Source organism: Tursiops truncatus, chromosome 2, assembly GCF_011762595.2.
Source record: "Tursiops truncatus isolate mTurTru1 chromosome 2, mTurTru1.mat.Y, whole genome shotgun sequence".
Classification (NCBI taxonomy): domain Eukaryota; kingdom Metazoa; phylum Chordata; class Mammalia; order Artiodactyla; family Delphinidae; genus Tursiops; species Tursiops truncatus.
In genome coordinates, this window is record NC_047035.1 from 13,659,384 (window position 1) to 13,675,422 (window position 16,039).

General features: G+C 55.6%; 1 protein-coding gene across 10 annotated transcripts in view; it reads left to right on the top strand.

Annotated features, from left to right (window-relative positions):
• Positions 1–16,039, top strand: part of TTC7B (tetratricopeptide repeat domain 7B) — a 237,783-nt gene that overhangs the window by 201,278 nt on the left and 20,466 nt on the right. For 9 of the 10 annotated variants that reach the window (XM_073800124.1, XM_033850722.2, XM_033850723.2 and 6 more), the window contains one exon: positions 5,281–5,483. In XM_073800124.1, coding sequence (XP_073656225.1) covers positions 5,281–5,483 — 203 coding nt within the window. Of the gene's footprint in view, positions 1–5,280; positions 5,484–5,582; positions 5,921–16,039 lie in introns of those variants that run through there. The other variant, XM_033850725.2, reaches the window with a different exon arrangement.

Below are 16,039 nucleotides of genomic sequence, written 5' to 3' on the forward strand. Positions count from 1 at the left end.
CCAACGATTTCAGAAAGCCCTCTGCGCGAGGCACAACGCACAGGGGGGCGGACTTGATCCCGGCCCTCCAGGGACGTGACCTCTACAGGATAACACAAGTCACGGGAGCACGGGGCAGCCTGGGGTGAGGGACTTCCCAGAGCACGCAGGGCAGTGGAGGGGTGACGCACCCAGGCCTGTCTGGGGAAGTCGTGTGCAGGGTGGGGTTTGGGGGGACGTCATGTGCAGGGCAAGGTTTGCGGGAACCCAGGGTGAGGAGTGATGGGTCTGCAACAGTACAGGGAAGGCACTTTGGGCAGAAGAAACAGCACAGCCAAGGTGTGGAGGTGAGACCGTGAATGGAGCACGGAGGGAGTGAAAAGGTAGCAGGGTCCTAGTTTAGAACGGGAAGCAAAAACATCTGGGTTACATTCACCTGCAGTTGGGAACCATTGAGGGTTTGCAAGCGGGGGTGGGGTGGAGGGGTATTTCCAGCATTTTTCATAGTAACCTGGTAGCAAGGAGAAAGCAAGAGAGTCCAGAGAGGACAGCCAGAGCTTAGTCTGAGCTTCAGAAAGGGGTAGAAAGTGTCCGTGACCCTGCGTGGCACCTTACCTTTCGTTAGAGGCTGTCAGCTGCCAGCGACCAGGACAGACTCTGTCCCTGTGACCTCTTCAGAGAGTGACCCTTCAGAGCCCGCCCCGCAGCGGGGGCTCTGACACTGCGCTGAACTGTGTTCTTGTTAGGAGCCGATCAGCTTTAAGTTCCCAGAGCCAGCTTCCCGCTCTGTTGCTGTTCCTTCGGTACAAGCTCTTCTATCTCTTAATGAGCTCAAAAGGCCCTTTATGGGGTTTTTTGTGTGTTTTTTGTTTTCACTTGAATTTAGCCCTTGGTGAAGGGGTCGGGGAGCATCACTTGCTGTGACTTCTCTGGCCTTTGACTCCTCATCGACCTGGGCCACAGAGACGGTTGCCTTCCCCTGACCCGCAAGCAGTGTCCATTAGTCTACAGTCTTTCCTTAAGCACCTACTAAGTGCTAGACCTGTGCTAAGGGGTGCAGAGGTGACGTGGCTGGAAGTTGCTCATAGTTTTAGTGGGAAAAGACAATACCGATCACATTTTTTGGAGGCTTTAGGGAAATAGTACACCTCTGTTTACGTCCTGAGTTCTGAGCCAGTTAAGAAAGAGACAGGGAGTGAGATGGAGATCACACTCCCAGCTTTGTGCCCAGGGAGGCTGAATCGGAGGATGCATCGTGACTCCTGGCCTCAGCTGGGCTCCCAGTGCATCACAGCTGATCGAATTCACCCGTCCCGAATTGCTGGCCTCGCTGTCGCAGGGGCAGAGCCCAGCATCATGCCCGCAGGAGCAAGCCGAGAATGCGGGCATTCAAGGCTCCAGGCTTCCACCCTCTTGGTTGAGACGCGGGCCAGCCTCAGGCCCCACCTGGCAGGTGAACAGGGCCAGAGAAGTTGATGGCCTTGCCCAAGGTCACACACAAGGCCTGGGCGCAGGGATCGAACCCTCCATGTTCCCCTGACACTGGCTGACCAACGGGGTACCCTAGAGTCCTGGTAGCAAGGAGAAGGAGGGCTTGAATAAGGTGGAGACAGTGCTGCCTCAGAGACCCGGAGAGGGGGCCAAACCAAGAGGGGAGGCCAGCTGTCCACTCTTAAGATCTCTTTGGAGGAAAGAGGCTCCACTGGGGAGAAATGGTTTGAAAATCACCCCAGCCCGTTGCGCCTGTGTCCTTCTGTTTGACCTTAAAACGGAGGGGTCAGGGAGCAGCGCAGGCCATGCACTCGCCTGCCCCTCTGCCTCGGGAACGCAGATCTCAGCAGTGACGTGAGCCGGCCCCTACAACTTGGACAGCACGGCAAAGAAGTCCTCGGGGGTCTGGATCCTCTCTCCCACCTTCTCAATCATGACTCAGCTCAGCCCCCGTCGTCTGTTTCCTCATCACGAGGAGGGAGGAGAGGCACCAGACCTGTAGCCGAAGACACGGAACCAAGAAGACACTCGGTCCCGTGTTTGTTTTCACGGGGACCCCCACAGAACAGGGTGTCATCTACATTGTTGTGTTGGTGTTCAAGGCTCCCCCCCCCCACCCCCGCTGCAACATACACCTTGATTCTTGTTATAAAACCTCTGGGGACTTCCCTGGTGGTCCAGTGGCTGGGAGTCTGCCTTCCAATGCAGGGGATGCGGGTTCGATCCCTGGTCGGGGAACTGGGATTTCACATGCTGTGAGGCAACTAGGCCCGCACGCCGCAACTAGAGAGGAGCCCGCGCGCCGCAATGAAGAGCCTGCGTGCCGCAACTAAGCCCCGAAGCAGCCAAAAAACAAATAAATGAAAATAAAATAAAATAAAATTTAAAAATCAAAAGCAAAACAAAGCTCTGGAATCATTTCGTCCCCGCTCTCCCAAGTTGGCCTTTATTCCGGAGCGATCTAGATGGGAGGGGCCTGTGGCATCTCACCCACCCACAGGCAGCCCTGGGACCTTGGAAATGAACACGAACTCACCCCCAAAGGGAAGCAAGTCAGGAGGCAGCATACAGTGGGAGGAACATTCTGTATTGGTGCCCCCGCAGCCGCCAGGCTCCGGAACCTGAAACTGCCAGATACACCCCGGACTCTTCTGGCGGGAGCTTGGAGAGAGTCGTGTTACTGGAAGACAGCGGGCAGCCCTGCGTGTCTATCTCCCAGGAGGGCAGGTTTTGCAGAGGCCCAGGCGGAAGGACAGATGCGTGTGGTCTCTGTTCCTACAGAGGCCCCGTGTGTAGTAGGTGCTCAGTAAGTACCTCAAGAGAGGAGTCTCGGAGGACGTGAGGCAGGCGCAGTGCCGGCCCGGCCACACTTAGAGCTCAGTTGTATGTGAGTGTCCGAGTTTCCAGGTCTGAGAGGCTGGGCCTCTCCCCGCAGGTCCCCGGGCCAGCCCATCACCTCTGCTCCCTGTTGAGGGGGACTGATGGCCAGAAGCACAGATGGGGTGCAGGGTGGGTCTGTGCCTCCCCTGGGCTTGCTCATGGCCTGAGGAGTCAGTCACTGGTGTGACTATGGTCACCAGGGAAGTGAGGTGCTTAGGAGAGGGCCATGCAGTGGCATCGACACTGACCACACCCTGCCCACCCAGAATTTCCAGTCTCCGCGCCTGAAGCTGGAGGTGGGGAGGTAGAAGGGTGGATGTCAGCAGAACGTGCTGTCCGGGGGCGTAGCCAGGACCCCTCACAAAATGTCTCTAGGGACACAGCCATCAGAGGGATACCCAGGATGGGCTCCCCTTCCAGCTGGGGCGGTGGGACGGGGTCAGAGGTAGCTTCCGGGGGTGGTGGCCGTTGAGCTGGGCTTTAAAGGGGGTACAGGGGTGACACCATCAGGGCAGAGGCAAGAGAATAAACAAAAGCCCAGGGAAACAGCGGCGGCTTAACACGGCAGAGCCCGGGGGTGTAGGAAGCAATAGGAACACAGGTTAGTAGGGGTGGTAGAGACAGTCACCACGGGCTCCGGATGCCAGGCAAAGGGGTCTGGATGTTATCTGGGGGCAGGGGAGACACTGTTCTCTGTAGAGAGCTGAGAGCACAGCCGCAAAGCCACGCCTGCCTGTACCTTGCCCTGGGACCTCGGACAAATTGCTCAGCCTGTCTGTGCCGCAGTTTCCTCGTCTGTATAACGGGGATAAAATAATAGTACCTAGTGGATCACTGTGCAGACAAAAGCAGAAATGAGAGCACTTCTTTGCACAAAGCCCATGTTTGATGATAATTAGCTACTGGTATCATTACTGTTACCGTTCATTCGTTCGCAACCATTTCTTGCGCTCTGACTGCCAGGTGCTCATCCGGTCGCTGGGGACTCAGCAGTGAATAGTGTGAAGGTGGTGGCTTATGTCCTAGAGGGGCCCCCCAGACAGTGAGTGAGACAGACAGGGTGAGCCTGGTATTGGCCGGAAGAGAAAGCAGGGAAAGGAACTGGGTCGTGCTGGGTCAGGACGGGGTAGGGGGAGCAGCAGTTTTAGGTGGGATGGTCAGCAGAAGCCTCTCAGAGGCCGTTCCGGGGAAGACTGAAGGGGGTGAGGGGTGCCCAGGAACGGAAGGAGCGCTTTGCAGCAGGGTGGTGACCCCACCGGAGCTTTGCCTGGGGAGGCTGGTCTGTCAGTGGCTGCGCGGGACAGAGGGGCTGGAGGAGAGACGGGAGGGGCGTGAGGGAAAAAGTCAACGTTTTCTGTTTCTTTGTATTGTGTTCTTCTATCATTCCTATTCTCGTGTGCCTTCCGTTATACACAATGTGTGCATATACACGTAACTTGGAGATATGGGCACAAAACCTCCTTCTCTGCCAGGAGTGGAGGCCAGCAGTCAGGGCAGGAGCAGGCGAGGAAGGGGCTGCCCGGGGGTGGGAGGAGGGGTCCGTGGGCCCGGAGCACAGCGGCCACCTGAGCGGGGCTCTGGGTGGTGGTCTTGACAGGTGTGGCTGAGGAGGGAGAGTCTTCCCACATCCAGCCAACGCAGGCCCTACATTGGAGAGGCGGTGGGGCCGTGACCTCAGGGCCCTAAGGAAATGAGGAATCTGAGCGGACCTGGGGATGGCTGGGGGCACGGGACGTGCATGATGGAAGCCAGGGCTGCAGAGCAATTAGGGACCCTCCACGGAGGCGCGGGAGACTTGAGACCTGAGATCGGAGGAGAGCTCATTTTCCTGCTTTTTGGAAAGCGATGGCTCGTCAGTGTTATACAGTTACTAGTCCCCCCGGTGCAGTGGCTTTCCCTGGTCGGTCCAGGGCAGGGTCTGATGGAGCAGTGATTTTATGTCGTGCCCATAGCAGCACCGCCTGCTGGCCTTGTCACACTTCCTGGCATCAGGGGAACCAGCCCGAGAGCAGAGCCGTTGCCCTGTGAGGGGCTGTGCCGCTCTGGTTTGCCTGTCCCTGGGTTCATCCAGCCCTTCTTCTGTGGCTGCCAGAGCTGAGGGCAGGTGTCCCTGGTGCGCCCTGAGGATGCGTGACCTCCGAATGGGGGGGGCAGGGCCCAGGCAGGCCTCACTCCCGTCTCATCGGTGGTGACAAGTGTCCCCTCCAAGGTCGCACGGCCTTGACTCGAGTGCCTGTGAACAGTGGGCGGGAAGGACCGTCAGCCCGCGGCTGTTTCCACTTGGGGTTGGGGGCTAGGCTGGCTGGCTCTGGGCCTGCGTATTCCAGGTGGGCCCCTGCCAGACTCCCGTGGTGGAGGGGAGGCGATGTCCCAGGGCCTCTGAAGGGCAGTGGCCCAGGACAGCATCTGCCTGTGCTCTCCTCCTCACAGCTGATGTCTACATCGGCATTGGGAAGCCAGCAGAAGCCACAGCCTGTACCCAAGAAGCTGCCAACCTCTTCCCGATGTCCCACAACGTCCTGTACATGCGAGGCCAGGTTGCCGAGCTCCGAGGAAACATCGAGGAGGCCCGGCGGTGGTACGAAGAGGCCTTATCCATAAGCCCCACCCACGTGAAAAGCATGCAGCGGCTGGTGAGTCTGAGCGCTGGCGGGGCCTCCAGCCCTGGACCAGGGGTCCCCCGGGAAGCAGCACATAGTTCTTGACCCTCAAACCCTGTTCCTGTTCCAAAGGCCAGATGCACCTGGGCTGCCAGGCTGTCAAGGTGCATCAAGCCAGCGAGCGCCGTTTGGTTGTAGTTTACGCAAATGGAGCTCGTAGGAATCGGCAGCGCACAGCCTCAGCGACCCTGCCTGGGGGTCCTGATCAGTGTGAGAGGAGAGTTTTGAGTCAACGGTCTCCGGCCAGCAGTCCAAGCCACCTTGTGGCTCTGGGTTTAATAAAGACATATTTGTGGCCCTGGGCACTGTCATTGTCATCTTGGTCTCCGAGCTGCTTATAGCAGCCACCTTGGGGGTGTCCGCACCTTGGGGAGCCTTCAGTACAGAAGTCAGAGCACTTTACCTCCTGGGGGGCTCTCTTACCTTGAGGGAGCCGAGACCCCAGCCTGTCTCCGAGGCCACTGGCTAGTGGGAGCGTCCTGTCAGAGGACGGGGGCAGCCCTACTGTGCCCAGAGGACCCAGGTAAGTCACCACAGCGTCCACACTGCATACGGGTGTGGTGGCTCTGAAGCCGCACATGCCCCTCCTCTGGGTGCCCGGCCAGGAGCCCGGGGCTGGCCCACTGCTCCCCTCCCTTCCTTGCGGGGGAGTTGGCCACCTGACCACCTCGGTTTCAGTTGGGCGGGGTCAATTAGACCACTCACACGTGGGGCACAGCGGCTGCCCAGGAGCCGCCCGTCTGCTGTCCCCTTCCTGCGAGAGTCTGGATGGAGACTTGGAGATGAACCGGGTCCAGGGAGCGGGTGAAAAGCTGCTTTCTCTGGGCCTGTCGGCCAGACTTAGCTTCTGAATTTGTATTTCATTCTCAGCGGTAGGACATCTCTGATTTCATGAGCCACGGGAAGGGAAAAGCCCGTAATGCAGCCGAGGTGACCTTCAGGTGGGCAGCCCTCGGGAGCCCAGCGTGTATGATCAGGGGGGTGTGACGTGGAGGAACGGGCATCGGACAAGGTGTCCAGGGACAGAATTCTGGCCCTGCCGTGTCACTCGCTCGCTCTCTGACTTTGGGGAAAGCCCATAAGCTCTCCGCACTCGGTTTCCTTGCTGTAAAATGAAAATATTCAACTAGATAGGCTCTGAGTTTCTGTCCAGTGCTAAGAGGATACGGTTTTGTAACCAATAAGTAAAATGTTCTCCAGAGGGTCCCAAAGGCTTTGTTCTCTCACCATTGCTCACAGTAACATCACAAAATGTAGATGGAGCTGAGCAGTAACTAGTGGTTTTCAGCAGAAGAGGGCCCAGGTGCCCAGCATTAGGAACCATGGGAAACGTATGCTTCTGAGCCAGATCTGGGTTCAAACTCAGCCCTGTCCCTGCCCCCGGGACACCTTGGGCTAGTCACTTAACCTCTAAGAGCCTCGGTGTTTCTGTGCATTGAGCTGTTCCTTACCCAGTTCATTTGTGAGAACAACATGAAATGGTTTACATAACGAGTCCAGCAGAGCTCCTGGCACCTAGTAGGTGCTCATTAAATAGAAAACTGAAGACAATCATTTTCAGTTTTAAAAATAAATCAGACCTTGTAATAATTACAATCATTTAATTTTCAACTTCCCTTTATGAGCATTTTGTAGTTCAATACAGCTTTATAAATAATTTTACGTATTATCCAAACATTAGTTTGTTTGGTTAAAAATATTCCATGGCTTTTCATTTTTGTCTCACTATTGTAAGAGGAATCTGTAAAGAGCTTTTGAGATCTCCCTGCTTTTGCTGAAGTATCACAGAAGAGGTATAATCAACACTGCGTACCCAGCCTTTTTATTAAAAAGAGGCAGCGTGTTTCTACCCTGGGGCCTATGAATTATTCAGAGAAGTATTTCTTGTTCGTCCCCAAGGGGAACACATGAGACAAAAGATCAAATAGGAAAATCGCACCGGGAAAGTTTTCTGTTTCACCTTTGGAGCTTGTCAAGACACCTGAGCTCCCTGCCAAATGCCAGACGCTTTCCTTTCTGAAAGGAGCAGCAGTGGGCCCAGCGGAGGAGAGCCGGTGAGCGAGGGCCGGGTGATGGAGGGGCCTTGCCTGTTGGATCCAGGGCAACGACCGAGCCTTCTCTGGCCTGGAGACATTAGCTGCCTTGGAGGTTTCAACAGGAGAAAATTGCGATAATAATAAACTCTTAAACTTCTCCACGCATCCTGATACATTCAAAAACTATCTAGACTGGAGGCAGATTGAGTCCGACAGGCCTACAAATTTGAGGAGTTCAGATTCTCGTGGTCCGAAACTGCCCAGTGACTGTGCTTGTTGTGGGTCCCAAAGGGTGGCTCGGCCAGTTCCTTCTTGGTGGCCTCGTAAATGATGCCCGCTGGCCTGCGTCCTCCCAGCCACAGCCACAGCTGGCGGGAGCCCCGCGGCAGCCAAGGTCAGCTTCCTCTCCCACCGGTACTGCCGACTCTCCTGGTGCCCACAGAGGGGCAGCCCCTGGAACCCAGGCCCCCAGCCCTGAAACATCACAGCCCTGTCTTTCCTGCCTCCCACCCCAGCGGCACAGGAAAGCTCTGTTTCTTTGGCTCACCCTCTTGGTGCATAAAGAGGCATAATCTTAGCCCCAGACACAGACGAAGCACAGGAAGGGAAACCTCTTATTGAGTCACAGAAGGTCCTGCCTCTACCCTCGTGGCAGCCAGACTGCTTTGCAAGCCCCTAAGTGAAGACGAATTGTCAGCAGGGAGATCAGAGGCCGCCTTTTTCCCAGGTGACGTCCAAGGGAAGAGTCGGGGGCTCTAGACTTACGGGGCAGAGGAGGCGGAAACAGATGTGAGCGAGCGTTGGCACCTGCCTGGCTCTCAGGAGTGGGGTGCGCAAGTGACAGGGTGGGCCAAGGAGGCCTGGCCGCAAGGCCACGGCGAGGGTCAGAGGTCAGACTAGAAGGAGTTTGAAGGACCTGAGCGCAGCAGCGAGCACCATCCCAAAGAACCAGCCAAGGGGCTTCCAAGGGAAGGAACCGACTGCAGGCAGATTGCAGGTCATGGAAAAAGCCCAGAGGATGGAAAGTGCGTCTGCGTCAGCCCTGATGCTCAGAGAGGAAGGAGAGGGGCCAAGGGGCAGTCGGAGGGAGCCAATTTGAAGGAAGGAAGCCACGTTGTGTGTCACAGGTGGAGACCAGGGGCTGACGGTGGCCACGGAGAACGGTTAGCAGTCGGGGCGCGAGCTTGTTCCCTGAGGAACGATTGTTTGCTACCTTCTAGGGCGGGTTAGTGGGAGGACGTGCCACCGCCCAGCCCAGCTCGTAGGAGAGGCACGATTTCAGAGAAATGCAAACACATTAATATTGTTAAAAAGCAATAACGACTTGGAGGCAGATGGTATTCATTAAAGTATTAAATGTATTAAAGTTAATACAAGGTCCGACTTGACAACAGAAATGTAAATTAAACCCCAGTGAAAATTGACAGTTTTCTAATAGTTTCAGCCTTCACAGATGTGTTTAAATTCACATACAGGGCAAAGAAAGAAGAGAAATAATGTGTTTAATATTAATAATGAGTTAGCACAAGACAAGAGAGCTGAGTGTGGGCAGATAGTAAGGGAGCGGTGAGCTGACGGGATAAAGAATTACAAAGTGATGTTGTTGACAAGGGGAGGGAATCATAGAGTGATCAGACTTCTTTCCAGAAAATCTAAAGGCATATGTTCATATCTTTTTTGCATAAGTATATAACTTTACATACATTTGCATGCCGTGGTAAAAAGCCTTTCACTCCCAGGACCTGAGATAAATTAATGAAACATAGAGCAACTGTTTCCACACCAGTAACCCTGTGCTCAGGAGGAGGGGGTAGAGGAGGGAAAGGGGGCTCACGGCGGACTAAGGGCAGAGGAACGGCCTCTGGGTGATACCACCCAGGCCAAGGACAGGCACGGACTCAGGGTAGACAGGGACACGATGACCAGGATAGGGACAGGCTCTGCAAACAGGGCCACCCGCTTGCCCTCTGATAACGTCACCCTAGGCTCCCGAGGGCTGTGTGTGAGATGGGAGGGTAAGAAAGGAACAGAGGGGCTTCCCTGGTGGTGCAGTGGTTGAGAGTCCGCCTGCCGATTCAGGGGACACGGGTTCGTGCCCCGATCCGGGAAGATCCCACATGCCGCGGAGTGGCTAGGCCCGTGAGCCATGGCCCCTGAGCTTGCGCGTCCGGAGCCTGTGCTCCGCAACGAGAGAGGCCACAATAGTGAGAGGCCCGCGTACCGCAAAAAAAAAAAAAAGAAAGAAAGGAACAGAGAGAGCCTTCAAGAGGGAGATGAACGTGGAAGGAAGCCAGAAAGGCTGTGTGCGGGGAGATGATGTTGGTGAGACTAGAGGGGAAAATACTGCTGAGAAAGTAACTTATCCTGGAGCACATCACCAATGAACTCGACAGGTCGAAAAGAGGTGTGAAACAGAAGCAGATGGTGGGGGTCGCCCAGGGCGTGCTGGAGGCCGGGGCCGCAGGAGAGGGAGACAGGCGTGCTCTGCTCGGGCGGTTTTGGGGAGGGTGTGAGCTGGAGAGGGGCTGGGCCCAAAGGGCCCTGCTTGTGCCCCAGCCCTGCCCTGCAGGGAAGGAAGAGGACTGACTTGTCCCCAAGGGATGGGCCTCCAGCTACGGCAAGATGAGGGTCTCTCAGAGCTAATGCCGAAGCGGGGAGAAACCAGAGGGGAAGCACCAGGGACCACGGCCTTGAATGTCGAAGGTCCCACGACAAGGCTGGACACCCGGACAGGGACAGAGGCCATCCATCCTTCAAAGGAGGGTAGCTAGGAGACCGGGGGCGGGTGGTGTGAATTTCACCCGCTCTGCCACAGGAAGTAGTGAGAAAGGCCTACTGGTGGAGCACCCCAAAGAAAGGGGAGGACGATGGGGAAGAGGGACCATCGGAGGCCAGGGGTCAGGCCCCAGAGGTCCTCCCAGGAGTGGGGCGGAGGCCTCCCTGCCTCATCCTGAGGGCCCCGTGATGGTGGGTTGTATGAATAGCTTGGCAAGGACCCCCAGGGAGGCTGCAGGGGGTTCCTGCTCAGTGGAAAGACACTTTGGGGGCTCTTGTAGGTGGCCAGTTGAATAATAGAATAGACTTTTTGTTTGGGGCATGAAGGGTCCAAAAGTGCTGGCTGACCTCTGTGGATGAGGCGTGAAACACGCCTCACCCCACACCTCAGTTCAATCCAGACAGCTCCAGGCTAAAGATTTCAGCACAGGTGTCTTCGAGGGTCTCCTCCGTGATCTTACATTTTCAGAAACATCAGAAATCTGTAGTGACATCAAGTGTGAGAACTTCAGAACAGGTGCTGCAGTTCTGTTCCGGGAGCACGTTAGTAGCAAAGGCTGGCAGAGAACGGCCGCGCTGTAGGAAAAGTGCATCCTGTTATGAAATACCCGGAGGCACGCCACGTCGGCGGGAGGTCTGGAAGGAGGACCTGAAATGCGCGGTGCAGGGGGACAAGTCTTCTGGATGGTTACTTCATTTTAAGTTGTGTTCGCAGCTCTAAAGTTTGAGCCGGAAGCATCCGAACAAGGCTAATGACATTGCTCGGAGACGGCGGCAGCTCTTCTGAAGTTCAAAGAGGGACCTGAAGTCGGAGCTTTCTTTAAACTGTCCTCAAGCTTACACGCGCGTCTACTGTGCGAAAATACTTCATCCCATTGCGCATGACGAGCCAGAAGGGTGGCAGGCAGGGCAGGTCTGAATCAAGGGAAAGAGGTGACTCCGGCTTGCCTGACGCAGCTTGCACTGCTAAATTATGAAACTTTGGTGTTTTCTCTCTCTCCCTCTTTTAAAGTGTTTCATGAGACTTGGAGGAAATAGCTTGCGTCTATTTTATGATTTAGAAGCACGTTTTCCAGTTGATGCCCCTATTGGAGGAGAGATGCAGCATGGAGTCGTGAAATTTTCAGGGTGATTCCAGAGGCGGCAACTGTCTGTGTATCTGTCTAGCTTATCCATCAGTTTAGTAAGGGGTACCCAGGGCCCAGGGCCCAGACAGGGCAGGGCTCCGCATCTTTCCCTTGGAGAAGCCAGTCTTAAAGAAGGGAACTTTGATCCTTCCTGTTACTCTGGATAAGACCCAGGTACAATTAAGGTAATGAAGCCGAATGGAGATACCCTTCCCCTTGCAAATGCTGATCTTGAGAAACGGATCTCTTTCATCGAAAGTATCGATTTCTCTCTGTACATAGAAAGAATGATTGGCAGGGAACAAAACACTACCATCGTCTAGTGAGAAGCCTTCTCATCTATTAATTGTATTTCATTTACTTCCAGGATTTTTAAAATGCTTTTAAACATAAGGAGAACAATTATTTTCTTTAAAGGAAGACTACTGAAATATTTAGATGTCCACCTTTCCTACTCATCTGTGTGCTGTTGACAGTACTCTTTGAACAGTGTACAGGCCTTAACTTCTCTACTGTCTTTACTGACAGTATTTGGGACTCAAACTAACAGAGGAGAGGAAAGAGCAGGGCCTTCTACCAGATGCTTAGCCCCTGTTCCTCACTCCGGCTTCCCTCCCGTCCCTTAATGGTACACACTGCCTCTGAGCAACTTTGACAGCTTCAGGCCCTTCCAAGAATTTTTCTTTTTTTAATAGATTTATTTATTTATTTTTGGCTTCGTTGGGTCTTCGTTGCTGCGCGCGGGCTCTCTCTAGTTGCAGTGAGCCGGGGCTGCTCTTCGTTGCGGTGCACGGGCTTCTCATTGCGGCGGCTTCTCTTGTTGTGGAGCACGGGCTCTAGGTGTGCGGGCTTCAGTAGTTGTGGCACGCAGGCTCGGTTGTTGTGGCTCTCAGTCTCTAGAGCGCAGGCTCAGTAGTTGTGGCGCACGGGCTTAGTTGCTCCTCGGCATGTGAGATCTTCTCCGACCAGGGCTCGAACCCATGTCCCCTGCATTGGCAGGCAGATTCTTAACCACTGTGCCACCAGGGAAGCCCCCCAAGAATTATTAATAATTGGCACGAATATAACCTTAGCCTCAAAAGAGAAATGCAAAACCTCATTCGCCGTATCTGATGTTTATTCTTGCCGTATGAAATATGAAATAGAGAATTTCATTTTTACTGATGGGGACGCTGCCCTTGGTGACCTGCCCTAGGTCGTATTTCAAGTTAGGAGCAGAGGCAGGACAAGAAGGTAGAGTCACTTAAGAGTCTCCAGCTTGAACGATGGGACAGCACAGAGGTTGAGAGCATGGCACTGGAGCCAACCCACCTGGGTCCCAGCTTTGTCACTTACCAACTGTGTGGCCTGAGATACGTCCCTTAATCTTTCTGTACTTCCATTTTCTCAGCTATAAAATGGGGGTAATAATGGTGATCCCCTGGCGGTGTGATTTTGCGGGTTAAGTGAGTCACACAGGCTGCCTAGCCCTCCATAAACACTAGCTATGAGCGTTGCTACCAGTCTCCATAATTGAGGTCCCACCTGCCCGTGGTGGAAGCCTCTCTGCCTCGATTTGACAGGGAGTTCTTCTCTGAAGGAACTGACCATGGGTGTGGCTTTCCTCCTGAACCAAATTTCAGCAGTTGGAGGAGCTGAAATAAGAATATATCATGGGGCTTCCCTGGTGGCGCAGTGGTTGAGAGTCCGCCTGCTGATGCAGGGGACACGGGTTCATGCCCCGGTCCGGGAAGATCCCACATGCCACGGAGCAGCTGGGCCCGTGAGCCATGGCCACTGAGCCTGCGCATCTGGAGCCTGTGCTCCGCAACGGGAGAGGCCACAACAGTGAGAGGCCCGCGTACCGCAAAAAAAAAAAAAAAAAAAAAAAAGAATATATTGTGGCACGTGCTTGGCCAAGAGCATGGTATTACACTTTCCTTTTTAAGTATTACTTTCTGACTGTTTCTGTTGAGCCTGTAGCCCTAGTTATCCAGGCTGAAAGGAGTCAGGGAACGGTGGAGGCCCCAGCTGGCCTGACTTGTTGTCAGGTAGAGGCGGAAAGCATCTCTTCTGACTGGGTTCGGGGGAGGCCCAGCTGGGCCAGACCAGGGCTGCTGTGGAAGATGGGTGCCCCCATGGCCAGGGTGGGGTGGGCCCTCGGCCTGTGGGCAGGGGCGGTCGGGTACCAGGCATCAGCCTGGGCGGCAGGAAAGGCAGAGCCTGGCGTGGAGCCCGGCTCAGGAGTCACTGCCTCTGAGAAGCGTTTCTTGGCCCCCTACCTACCTACCCTGACAGAGGGGCCCTCAGCCCCTTGACCTCCCTCCCTGGAAGCACCGGTTGAACCAACGTGGACTTGTTTGCTCATGGGTCTGTCTGCTCCTTGGGGGAAGGCGCCCTGCCTGAGGCAGCCCAGTGACTGCGTAGACCAGGGGTGGCCGGCCGGCGTGGGGCGGGTGGGCTGGGGAGGAGGGAGGGGGAGAACAACTACAGGCGACGGTGAACTTGACAGATGTCATTACTCCCCTTTTATGAGTGAAGCCCCCCAAAGCCTGGGTGCTAATTCCCTTGCACAGACCGAGCAGCTCTCGTGGGAACATGCTGGCTCCGCCGGGCAGGTTTACTTGCTCTTTGTGGCTCCGCCTCTGCACAAAGTCCCATCGACCACGAGGACAGGAAATGACACTGAGGTGGGACTGGAGACCGTGGAGGCCCGGACAGGGCTAATTAATGCACCTCCCGGGGCAGCGGGATCTCAGAGAGGACTTGCTGGGCTGCCAGGCAGGGCTCCTGTCAGGTGTGTCAGCTTAGTGGTTACCTGTGGACCTGCTCCAGGGGCTGAACATGACAGAAGGCTGGAGGGGCAGCCCTCTGTTCAGGGGCCCCGGGAGGGGCGCGGTGACGACCCCTCTCAAGTTCAGACACTCTGTCCTGTTGTCCCCAAGCACATTCTTCTGTGTCAGACCCTGAACCCCATTTGGGGAGCATGGTGGTCACCATCCTTAGACCACAGATGGCCGTGGGACGCTACTGGAGTCCACAGGGGCGAGGCCCGGGCCGAGGGCGGGCAGGCGCCCCCGTGTAGCTGTCTGCCGGGCCCGCGAGGCTCTCTCAGTCCAGTCGGGGAGGGTCACCTCTAAGAAACGGACTCACCTGACCACACCCACGAGAGACCTAGTTCCAGACCAGAGATCAAAATGGTAATGTAAAAAGAATCCACCATTCCTTGGTCGAAGCCCCTGTGCTCTGTTTCCCCACTCCCCAGAGGAGCTCACCTGCCAAGCTAGATGCCAGGCGCCAAGGCCTGACTCAGACTCAAGTGCTGGGGAGGCTGCAATGGCCACCCCGGGCAGCCGGGGGCACCGAGGCAGACGTGTTGGCGTGGCAGCCGCCGAGGGGTTGGAGCTGCGTGGACCCAGGCAGCACCCCTCCTCCGCCACACAGAGCTTCTTCCTGGGCCAGAGCGCTCCCACCTGTTGCCTCCCCTGTAGGCCAGAGCCTCCCTGCTAATGTCCTGTGGCTACAGGTGAGCCAGGAAAGGGCTAGCCTCAGCCCCGTGTGCCACGCAAGTATCATTCAACATCATCTCCCGTCTGAAAACAACGGACGTCCAAACCCCACTCCCTCAGGCCAGGTGAATTCTCTTGTAGTGGACTTCCTGTTGGTCACCCCCAAGCCATCTCTTCCCAAGGACAATCTTTTGTCCCTTGGTTGTGACTCGGGACACACCCTCAGCCCTTCCTGCTGGTTCCCTCCATAGATTGTGAGCCTGGCGTCCCGTTCAGGACGAGACCACCTTCTGCTCTTGGTCCCAGACTGAGGGAGCCTATTCTTTTGCCCCTGACCCCCACCCCAAACCCAGATGAAAGCAGCTTCCTTATTTCCACAGCACCAAGATACCTTCTCTGCTCTCACATCTTGCTTGGGTTGGGGAGGGGCGTCTTCCGAGGAAGGGAGGGAGAGGCCACATTGCCCTAACCGGCTTTGCAGAGCACCTGCACCCGTCTTTGGGAGGGAGGTGACAGCAGTGGCAGAAACAGTCAAAGAGCGAGTCTGCCGAAGCGGATCAGGGGAGCGAACCCAGCAGAGAGGACCTTTGAGTGGGGACGGGTGTGGCGGGTATTGGGAATGACTTGAGGGAAGAAGCAGGTAATTGAAAGGTTTTACGACACAAGCTATGTCTTCACATCATTTTGAAACTGTGTGCTTCTGGCTTGTTGGGAACGTGTGTCCTTGTTGGAGCAAAAGGAGTGTCGCCTGGGAATCCGGAACGTGTGCTGTACGTCCGCATGACTCCTGTGTGACTTGGGGCCCTTGTTCCCGCCACCCCCCGCCCCCGCCAGAAACCCTCCCACCCCAAACAGCATCAGTCGGTGCAGGGATGTTCTCTGCAGACATTTTCTGCTTGATGATTGGGTCCATCCTCCCACTGCAGCATTTTCTGGGTGCTGGCCAGGGAGCCGTGGCATCAGGCCACCCCTGCGTTCCCTGAGGACTGAAATCACAGACCCAGAAGCAACACAGACCCAGGGCAGGCTCTGAAATGCAAGCCGTGTCACTAGGCTTTCCTTTGCTGCAGCTTAAGGGAAAAAATGAATTCTGTGTTTATTCC